This window comes from Amphimedon queenslandica, unplaced genomic scaffold (assembly GCF_000090795.2).
Source record: "Amphimedon queenslandica unplaced genomic scaffold, v1.1 AMPQUscaffold_13009, whole genome shotgun sequence".
In the NCBI taxonomy this organism is placed as follows: Eukaryota; Metazoa; Porifera; class Demospongiae; order Haplosclerida; family Niphatidae; genus Amphimedon; species Amphimedon queenslandica.
Genome location: NW_003546755.1, coordinates 54315 through 65377, shown reverse-complemented (window position 1 = coordinate 65377; position 11063 = coordinate 54315). Strand labels below are relative to the sequence as shown.

At 33.0% G+C, this 11063-nt stretch overlaps 2 protein-coding genes across 2 annotated transcripts in view; both read right to left on the bottom strand.

Annotated features, from left to right (window-relative positions):
• Positions 1 to 4499, bottom strand: part of LOC109585795 (uncharacterized) — a 5136-nt gene extending 637 nt beyond the window's left edge. The window contains exons 1-10 of the mRNA XM_020001925.1: positions 4260 to 4499; positions 3858 to 4139; positions 3477 to 3800; positions 3061 to 3354; positions 2386 to 2691; positions 1946 to 2263; positions 1651 to 1677; positions 1337 to 1504; positions 1219 to 1252; positions 913 to 1165 (exon numbers count right to left, since the gene is read on the bottom strand). Of these exons, the coding sequence (XP_019857484.1) occupies positions 937 to 1165; positions 1219 to 1252; positions 1337 to 1504; positions 1651 to 1677; positions 1946 to 2263; positions 2386 to 2691; positions 3061 to 3354; positions 3477 to 3800; positions 3858 to 4139; positions 4260 to 4356 (2079 nt within the window). The 5' untranslated portion in view covers positions 4357 to 4499 and the 3' untranslated portion in view covers positions 913 to 936. The remainder of the gene's footprint in view (positions 1 to 912; positions 1166 to 1218; positions 1253 to 1336; positions 1505 to 1650; positions 1678 to 1945; positions 2264 to 2385; positions 2692 to 3060; positions 3355 to 3476; positions 3801 to 3857; positions 4140 to 4259) is intronic.
• Positions 4500 to 5771: 1272 nt separating this feature from the next.
• LOC109585796 (uncharacterized) overlaps positions 5772 to 11063 on the bottom strand; it is a 10605-nt gene continuing 5313 nt past the window's right edge. Inside the window, exons 4-14 of the mRNA XM_020001926.1 lie at positions 10036 to 10041; positions 7853 to 7932; positions 7586 to 7805; positions 7237 to 7320; positions 7090 to 7185; positions 7003 to 7046; positions 6877 to 6909; positions 6791 to 6826; positions 6540 to 6659; positions 6116 to 6494; positions 5772 to 6066 (exon numbers count right to left, since the gene is read on the bottom strand). Coding sequence (XP_019857485.1) covers positions 5957 to 6066; positions 6116 to 6494; positions 6540 to 6659; positions 6791 to 6826; positions 6877 to 6909; positions 7003 to 7046; positions 7090 to 7185; positions 7237 to 7320; positions 7586 to 7805; positions 7853 to 7932; positions 10036 to 10041 — 1208 coding nt within the window. The 3' untranslated portion in view covers positions 5772 to 5956. The remainder of the gene's footprint in view (positions 6067 to 6115; positions 6495 to 6539; positions 6660 to 6790; positions 6827 to 6876; positions 6910 to 7002; positions 7047 to 7089; positions 7186 to 7236; positions 7321 to 7585; positions 7806 to 7852; positions 7933 to 10035; positions 10042 to 11063) is intronic.

Below are 11063 nucleotides of genomic sequence, written 5' to 3'. Positions count from 1 at the left end.
CTATAGTACACCAAATTTTGCCAAAAATGAAAAGAAGAGAATTTTTAATTTTTATAATTTTTTCTGATACATATACATGTTCTTATGCTGTGTTTTAAGTTTGAGCTGATTCCAATTAAATTTGGATTTTTTAATGAATTTAAAAAGTTGCTCCAAAATTGAGTCAAAGTCCCTGTACTATAGTACAGGGTCGTCAGCCAAATTTCACCAAAAATGACTAGGAGAGATTTCTTGATTTTTATAATTTTTCCTGATACATATACATGTACTTATGCTGTGTTTCAAGTTTGAGCTGATTCCAATTAAATTTGGATTTTTTAATGAATTTAAAAAGTTGCTCCAAAATTGAGTCAAAGTCCCTGTACTTATAGTACAGGGTCGTCAGCCAAATTTCACCAAAAATGACTAGGAGAGATTTCTTGATTTTTATAACTTTTCCTGATACATATACATGTACTTATGCTGTGTTTCAAGTTTGAGCTGATTCCGATCAAATTTGGATTCTTTATGGATTTTGACAACCAGGCACAAGCTCACTTTATTAAAATAAACATTACATCATAGTTACATCATAACAATGATTCATAAACACAAACAAACATTAACACATAAACAACAACAACATACATTTTGATACAGTCATTGCCAAAAAATCACTCAAGCAAGCATTGGCTGACAATACAAACTCAGGAGGGATTTTGAGGGACTCATAACTCAAAAGTTTAAGATCTGAATCAGCTAAAACTTTCTACACAGCATAAAGACATCAATATGACTAAGCAGTATAAAAATTAGGGATGATTTTGGAGTCCATGTTTTAGAATCATTAACAATATTACTTATGCTTTTTGGACAAAAACTGACAAATGAAATATACTAAGAAAAGAAACAGCTTATTCTGTACACACTTACCAGTGCCAGTATAAAGATCTTTGGTTACACGTAAATGTAAGTCCCACTCCCAGGGACTGAGCTAACATATCCCTTTATCCCAATCTCTGATGGAGTAGGAGATATAACATATTTATATTTAGGGCTCAGACTCTGCGTTGTATCAGAATCAGTATCAATATCATGAACTGAGTCATAGGCTGAGGTATCAGCCGGTTCCGTTGTAGGGGGTCTGGGAACTAGTGGGGTCGAGAAAAACTTCTGTATCTGAACGCTAAAAGAAATTATAACAATAATAATAAATTATGATAATGTACAGTAACTTACTCATTGTTATGATTAGAGGGTATACTCCCAGCAACTGTAATAAGGAAAATATGAATAATAATAATGTGTTTTTATTTCTCCTGTTTCTCCCCCTTCTCTCTCCCTCTCTCTATCTCACCTGGTGTAACTGCGTAACCATTTTTTGGTATTTCTTTACAATTTTTCTTTTTCATTGAACAACAAGCGCAAGATATAATAATAATAATAACGGCAGCACAACAGACAATAGGAACCAAACCAATGCCAATCAATAATGATACTTCTAGTCCTGAGGACTCAGCAACAGCTAGAGAAGAGAGAGAGAAAGGCAGTTACATGTACATCATTAGTGGCACACAATTTCCCAAAAGAATATGATACTATATTCCCCAGACAAAAATTATCACGGGGAAATTGCAAAAAATATTTTTAAAAGTTGCAATTGGAACTCACTAGCTGTCGGTATCGACTCTTCAATTACTAAAAAGTGATAAAAAGAAAATAATGATTATTACAGTGAATAAGTATTGTATAAAATATAATGTACTATTGTAGTATAATCAGTGATAAAGCATACATGTAATATAATACAGATCATTTTTCACAACTTCATGAAATTAAATGGAACTAAACTGAAACTACTCGACACCTATTGTTTGCACTTTTTACGGGAAGGGGAACTCCACCCATCAATCAATACACGAATAGGATGACATCATTGGCTAATGTTACTAAAAATAGAACTTACTGGTAGTGAATGAGACAGGAAGTGAGGATTGTTGACTCCACCCTAATAAATTAGCTGCTGATATTGTTACATTGTAAGTGGTACCACTCATCAGTGGGCCCCCTCCATTACTGCTCTCGTTGCTAAATATCACAAGCTCCTCCCCTAATGAATAAATCCTATCATTAATGAGGAGTGAGTGATTGTGTCTGAAGCTGGAGAGAGAGACAGAGAGAGAGAGGATTGGAGGAGAACCAATCAATGGCAGCTGTACTGCTAGTATAACTGAATCAGTTGATATTGAGTGGAAGGATACCGGACTGGGGGGCCCTAGGGGCTCTGGAATTAATAGAAGGGGGAAATTAGAGGAATATCATTAATACATAACATTCATCATTAAATTATACAATTATTATTATTAATATTATTATTATTATGATCATTAATTTTATTATTTTTACTTATATATTCCTGTATAGTGTTAGAGTCAGCACTTTTCCCGTTGCTATTAGTAACTCGTACAAACAGTATAATCCTTTCTCTCAGTATGCTGGTGTCATTGATTGACACTAGAGCAGTGTGGGTAAGCCCCTGTCGTTTCCAGTCCAAATTATCAATGAATATATAATGATTATTAGCTCCTTCAATTGACTTGTATCCTAGTTTAATGTCGTTAATGCTCCGCCCACCATAATAATTAAAATGAAGAGTTATGTTGAAGAGAAGTGAGCTGACACGAACAGCAGATAAGGAATTGATGGAAGGAACTGAAAAAATAAAATAAAATAATTTAAAATACATAAGGACAAGTATACATAGCAGAAAATGTAACATAAAATGGAGAATTGTATCCTAGTGATTTTTGGTGAAATTTGGCCTGCGACCCTGTACTATAGTACAGGGACTTTGACCCAATTTTGAAGGAGCTTAAAAATTTGTAAAAAAATTAAATATGATCGGAATTGACTCAAACTTGAAAAACAATATAAAAACATGTATATGTATTAGGAAAAATTATAAAAATTAAGAAATCTCTCTTAGTCATTTTTGGTAAAATTTGGTCAAAGTCCCTGTACTATAGTACAGGCTTTGGTTTGATTTTAGAGCAACTTAAAAAAATTGCAAAAAATTCTTACCTGATGATAAAGTAGTGAAGTTAGTCAGAAGTGATGAAGAGCTAATCCTGTCCCTATTAGCAACAATCAGCCTCACACTATACTGAGTAGCTGGAATCAAATTAACGAAAGTAAAACTGTTCAACAAAGTATCATTGATTGATATGTTAACAGAGTGAATCAGCATCCCATCCAGTAAGAGGACCAGCTTTATAGACTCAGGTAAATCATCCAAAGATTGATTGGTATGCACCCAATGAATGGTACTGCTGAATGATGAGGGAGTGGCTGAAATCACTGGATGAGAAGGAAACACTACATGGATTGATAGAAAAAGAGAATAATAAATAATAATAAAATATACATGTATGTACATAGAATGTATGTTCATATGTACATACATATATGTACATGTACACAGTATTTTATCTACTTACCAATTACATCAATATCAAATGAGTATGATGTCTCACTGACCAATAGTATACTTTGAGGTACATAAACTAGCTGATCACCAAAATCAGTCTTCACCCTAACTCTATAGCTTCCACTATCACTCCTCATTGATACAGGTATACTGGCTGATCCTATACCACTGGTTGTATTAACAGTCTCTTGTAATACTGGACTGTTCCCTTTGTACCATGTTACTATAGTCCTACCAGTAGGTGAGGTACTAGTAAATGTGACAGTGTAGTTAGTTATATTAGGACCAAAGGCTAGGACCTTGGGTGGAGGAGAAGATATAATGACTGGAGGAACTATGAAAGAAAAGAAATAAGCAAAAATAGATTTATTATTATTAATAATAATCTTACCAATAACATGTAGTGTAGTATTGTACAGTCTGTTTCTCCCATAGAGTGATACATTGCACTGATATAGTCCATCATCCATTAGCTGAGCACTGCTGAATGTTCCTGATACTATTGTATGACTTATGGTTTCATCAGTTGAGTTATCATAAGGTGTTGGATCATTTGAAGTAATTAAAGTCCATGTTGTATTGTCAATGGTGTATACTGATGAGTTACACTGTAGAGTGTATGAGCTATTGATGACTGTGTACTGGTGTAATGGAACTGTTATTAATGAAGGATCTGGTGGGAGGGAGGAGGAGAAAAAGGAGGAAGGAATTAAAGGAAATAAAGGAAATACAATAAAACGTATAATAGAATAGCTATACAGTACATTAAAAAGTGTGACATTGCTTAACCTACCAATCACATGTAACGAAACAGATTTATTTCCACAGTTAATTCCAATGCTGATTGTAGTCACACGACAAGTATATACACCAGATTTGATTAACATCATATAATGGAGTCCAAATTAAAAAATTTGTTCCTGGCAGTGTTCCATTTCTAATGACAGTGTCATTATGCAACCAATCAACTTCATTCGTCAGGCTTGCAGCACATCTCCAATTTGGTGGTGTATCACCAATAAAATAAGCTGGCTCAAGATCTGTGCTAAATTGTATTTCAATCTCATCTATACAAGAAAGAAATAAGATATATGTAATATCATCCTAACACAATATAGTGGTAACACCTCTTGTAATATACAATACACTGATCATATATCACAATAGACAGTGTGTGTATTGTGAATAGGATATCATCTCTAAAGGGAATAGTGTATCTACTAATGGTATCTATACAGTATACAGTGTATCTACTAATGGTATCTATACAGTATACAGTGTATCTACTAATGGTATCTAATAATGATGATATACAGTATACAGTATATCCATTTTAAAGTTTATAGTAAAGAGAGATAGAGAGAGAGAGAGAAGTGACAGTTTTGTTAATATTATTTTTATTTTTATTTGTTTACAATTATTATTGTTTGTTTATTAATCTCTCACTCTCTCTACCACTGATAAAATAAACATTTAACACTATTAAACAACAACAACATAAATAATAACAATTACTTATATTAATTAATAACTTTAATCCAGCAATCACTGCAACAAGCAGCATAACTATAGAGTACTCCATTACATCTTTTAACTATTATTACTCTCATTGTACATTGAACATTGAGTACTGGTGGGTACTTTATACAGGTACTGTTAGTAAAGATATTAGAATACAGCTGGGGGTGACACTTGGTCTCAAGGGACTAGGTGATTAATGGTGATGAATATCGTTAATAAAAGATCACTAACAAACAAAAGTATATTTTTTCACACAGTTAATTAATCATATACTGCAGCATGAGTGCATGAATCCATGCTTATTATGATCATCATTATCATTATTATCGTTATTATCCTATTATTTTGTGAAATGAAAAGAACTGATGGGATTATACAGTATCTCATATATCTTATATGTCCTTGATTTCTCTCAGTTTTGTGTCACTTTCATTTGTAAAAGAACACAACATCATCAATAACATTATACACAAAATCCTAAACATTATACTTAACCATAGCCAATATTAATTACACAAAATAGATAACTGAATAATATAGATAACTGAAAATAGAATAAAATAGATAACTGTATAATAATGAAACTAGTGTTACATTATTGTTTGAATGTTAACACGAGTATTACACGTGCACAGTATCTTACCAGTGCAGTTGGTAGCTGTAGCTAGAGAATAAGATGAAAAGACAATAAGAAACGAGAGAAAGATCAGTGAAAAAGAGGAGCAGCTTTGACAGTTCATCATTAAGTTCTTCTGCACATATAGTGGGTGGGGCTAATCGATATTATTAAACAGGGCGTGATCACTAATAAATTAATGATCAAAGCACACGACTGACAATAATTATTATAAAAGTAAAAATAAAAAAAGAAATACAAATCACCAATCAAACTGAAGTGTAACATAATATAACTCAGTTCTAATCTAAATATATTGAATAAGTAAGCACACAGTTTTTGTTTAGCACGCATTACAAGTAAGTTGCAACAGTAGAGGTCCCTCCTTCCCTCCTTCCCTCTACACTTGCGTGAGGAGGCAGAGGAGGAGGACGGGAAGGAGGAGCCAAGGAAAAATTTGAATCTACAAAAGATAATGAATAAACTATATCAATTAGTATGTAATTATTTACCATCATTAACATGATGTGGTAAATTCCTTGCAGCATCATTTCCACCATTGGTACCTTCTTGTCCAGTAGTAGTAGCTCCTTTACTTTTCTTATCAGGTATTGGTGGTGGATTAGTATCTCCTCCAGTAGCTCCAATTACAGTAGTACCACTAGCAGTAGATACTACCACATCATCATAAGACTGAGCTGGAGGTACTTTTAGTTTAGGCCTCACTAATTCAATGTCAGCATATTTGACTGATGCCACTTCAGTTTGTGGTAATGCCTTAGTACCAGTTGGAGGAGCTACTCCTAAATCTGAATATATCGGCTCTTTAGCAGCTCCTCCCCCAATAGCTCCAGTAGTCTCTTTTTTGCTTGTGGATGATTTTGGTTGTTTCTAAAATAAAATAAACCATTAAATTTTACAAATTTAATGGTTTACCTCCTTTCTATTCACTTGTTTTGCCATCACTTCACTACCTCCAGGTATAGCAGCACTAGCTTCAACAGGAGCAGTATCATATGACATTGGAACAGTATCATCTTCAGGAACAAGAGTTGTCTAATGACAAATTAGGAAATAGTCTGTGACAAAACTTATTATACTTTTATACATAATCAACAAATAATTACTACTGTATCAGACACATTTAAACTTAACAAACTAAATAAGTTTATATTTTAATGCTTTACCTCAGTTTGTGCTTCACTGTAAGTACCATGTTCAGACTATAATTAAATTATTATTAATTATTTCAAAAAAATATTTTATAACATACTGTGTAGGTACTAACAGATGTACGAGCAGAACCCTACAAACAATAAAAATACATTAATTAAATAATTCACTAACAATCATAGTACATGCATGCACATATAAACCAGTGAGTGTGTTATTAACTTACTCCATCAAATTGTACCCTTTCAGGAAGTAGTTGTCCTTTCTTCTCTTTTAAACAAATAATAATAATAATGTTAAAAAAGATGCTAACTTTTTCCCTTCTTATAGTATATACCCATCCCTACTATCAGTATTATTATTATCAGTAGTACAGCAATACTACCACCAGCAATAGCTCCAATAACTACTATAAATACAATAAATGAATAAGTTAGTCAGTTTATATGTAATGGTAAACCTGGTCTAGTTATTATTGGTGATGGAGTAGCTGTTGTATTAGTACTAGTAGGTGGTGGTGTAGGATTAATTATAGGAATGGTATCTATAAAATAATGAAAAAAAACATTAACATTAGGCCACTCCAATAAGATTCATAGTTTCCCATTACAGAGGCGGGCCTGATGCGGGCGGGCGGGTTTGTTCATTTTCATTAAATTTATTCATTATCAGCTGTATAAATTGCTTGTATAATCAATGAAAAACCGCAATAATGAATAGCGATGCGGCCCCATGCGGGCGGGTAATGGGAAACAAGGAATCAAATTGGAGTGGCCTTATACTGAATATTAGTACTACTTAATACTTACCAAATGCTAGTATAAATGGTTCACTACTACCAGCCTCATTACTAAATACAATACTGATATTACACTGTTCATTTAGTGGTGTTGGTACTGATCCTGTTATATTCATTGGTTCCTTAGCATATTCCACTAGTGTAGTATCATCATATACAACACCAGTTCCATTACACTGTATAGTAACTGTAACATTCTCAGGAGATTCACCAGTACACTCCAATGTAATCTGTAATAGTATTTTAATATTAATATACAATAATATAATTATAATACTGGTATATTAAAGGAAGCAATAGCAGTATTTTGATGATATGTTATTATATCTGAAGCAGCTTCTTCAACTGATCTTGGTACTAAATAAACATAAAATCATTTGTTCAGTAATTATTGTTTATTGTACCTCTTTGATATGAGAATGTATCATTATTAGATATTCCTTCTCCTAATTCATTAACTCCAGTTATAACATATGTATAATGATGAATAAATAAATTATTATCCACAAACTGATAACTGGTATTGTATACTGATACAGTATCCACTAGACTACCAGTAATAGCATCATATATTCTTAGTATATAACGCAGTATAGATACTCTATCATCAACTGTAGGAGCAGTCCATGTTATATCAATAGTAGAACAGTTGTCAATTGAAGAATTAATGTTAGTAACTGGACCAACTTTACCTAACAATGAAAGAAAGGATTGAATTAAAGAATGTATACAATGTAACAGTTTATTATTTACCAAATCCAAAAGAAGGTGTAGGTAGATATTCTCCTCCATTATTACTCAGTGATACATTAACAATAAATGTGTTTAAATTATTAGGTACAGTTATTACTCCAGTAATCATCAGTTGATCATTAACTTGTGTTGGTATACTGGTACTGTCTTGTATCTCATTAATAATATTCAGTATATTAACTGTTGTATTGTTAGGATACTCACCAGTGCATAACTCACTGACCTATGAATAGAACAGATATTATGTCTATAAATAGAATAAACATTATCTAACACAAAAACATACAATAGATGAAGCACTATGGTGCAATGGACTTGCCTGCTGGAATTCACCTGAGTTATATGTATTACTTGTACTGTGATATTTTAAGCAATTTAAAAAAAATTATTATTATTGACTGCATACTTATAATGATAATTAAATGAGCTATGGGTGTGGTCAACAACTAACTAAATCATGGCACATGGGTAGGAGAAAGAAGAAAAGCTGAAATTTATTATAGCATCTGAAGCTCTATTCCAAGAAAGAGTTGGCACAGAAAATTTTTCTATATATTTAAAAGAGACTGAGAGAGTTTGATTGCTCCTGCTTTCCCTAGTGCCGCCTGAAAAATTTCAAAGAGGCTAAATCACAAACTTTGAGCAACTGTAACTCACAAACAACGAAGTTAGGACAAAATCGTTCTTTTTATTTTTCGTTAGATGGGATTTTCTACCTCTGAAGCAAATCTCGGCTCTGTAGAGTGAAACACGAGCTCTCACCTGGAGAGAGGTCCCCTGGTTTAGCAGTTCACAGCTTTTGGTGCCACGGGATGCTACAAGAGCATAACTAGATGAAAGAAAGCAACTTTATCTGTTGCTAGAAGAAGAAATAGAGCTCTAGACTGCTCAGACAAAAAGATAATTTTTTTACAAATCAGTTAAACTGTGTAGACAGAATGACAACCCAACTGCTTAGTACCCGCCTACGCAAGCGTGGCGAGTCCAATAATCTATCTACAAGGCAAATCATTCATAGAACAATAGCTTATACAAAAGGTGACTATAGTGTGAATGTGAATATACTTACATCAATACTGATATTCAATGATATTAGTTGTCCATCAATTACTGGTACCACTGATACAGGAGGAGTAATGAGAGGAACTGAAAGTGAAAATTATCAATAAAAACATAGAAACATATACAGTGAATGTGTGTGTGTCATATGTTGTGGTATAGGTACACAGGTGGCTAATGAACCACAGTAATACACTAAGGAAACAAAGTTAGTGTATAAGTCTGTGCATAGTGTTGCTGATAGCTAACAGGAAATGTAGGCAGGTTTATATAACAAGAAAACTTAATTATCAAATCAGGCATGTGTATCTATCTAATCCAAGTATCTATATCAACAAGAGTACATCTTGATATCAAGTAAGAGTATATGAAGCCATTTAAGCTTATTAGTAACACGGTAGCGTTACTAAGTAGGATTCACCCCACTTCAAAATGGCTGCCACAACTTTTGCAGCCTTGCTATACCGGGATTATTTTGGCAATCACATCAAAATTACTCTACTATAAAACAACAATGTCTTCACAAAATATGTACATTAGTAGGTGTACTATTATCCCTAATCTGTAAGTATATATGCATGTATATGTACACATAGTATAAGCAATAAAAGGTAGTTTACCAGTACTGAGTAAAGGAATATTCATTACCTCTTTCATAATAAAAACTGATATTATTAGATGAACCTATTCCAACATCATTAATAGGAGAAACTGATACATTATTTAATATACAAGGATCAGGATTAGTAGCTGATAATATAATACTCTTGTTAGTAGTAGTAATGTTCACTAATCCATTGACTATATAGTATCCAGTGATAGGTACATTATCCAGTGTATAAGGAGCTGTCCATGTTAATAATACACTGGATCCATTAATAAAGGTATAATCCAGATCAACAACACTAGCCAATAGACCTATAAGGAAAGAGTATTGACAGTTATTAGAATCATAGATGATAGAGTAAATGAAAGGGATTGGAAACTTCCGCGTGGGCGTAGCAATAATGCCATTTGATTATATTGTTGCTAAGCAAAAAATTGCTGACTAGGCAGTTTGTTACCTTTTGACCACAAAATTCTTGATTTTTCCATCAAAATTAGAATAACTCCAAGAAGAGTGCTGTGATGAAAAAGGAACTCAACTATCAAGGAGTTCAATGTTTTGCACTGTTAATTATTATTTCCTATCCCTTTCATTTACTCTAATATCTATGATGAATGTATGTACACAATGGGCCACACCCACTGCATAACAAAACCAAAATAGATAGAACAAGGATAAAAATTTGATTGACCTAGCCCATGTACATACTGAGCACACACACACACACACACTAACCTTGTATCATTAGTATTGCTGTATCACTGCGTACTATTTGAGGAGGATCATAAGTAACAGCTACACATCTCACTTCAGTATTATTATTATGATCATAAGCTATTGCTTGTAGCGCTGCACTTCTGTTACCACCACTAGTGCTTGATGTTACACTAAATCCTTTATTTATAACAGGCCCATCAGTAGCCGATACATTATTAACTTGAACAGTAAGGCCATTAGCCACAGCTTCACAAGAGAAGACAACAGTAGAGTTGAGTGTTGTATTAATAGACACTGGCTGTACTGTTATATCTATAATTGTACGTAAAACTGTTATAATAGTGATATTTAC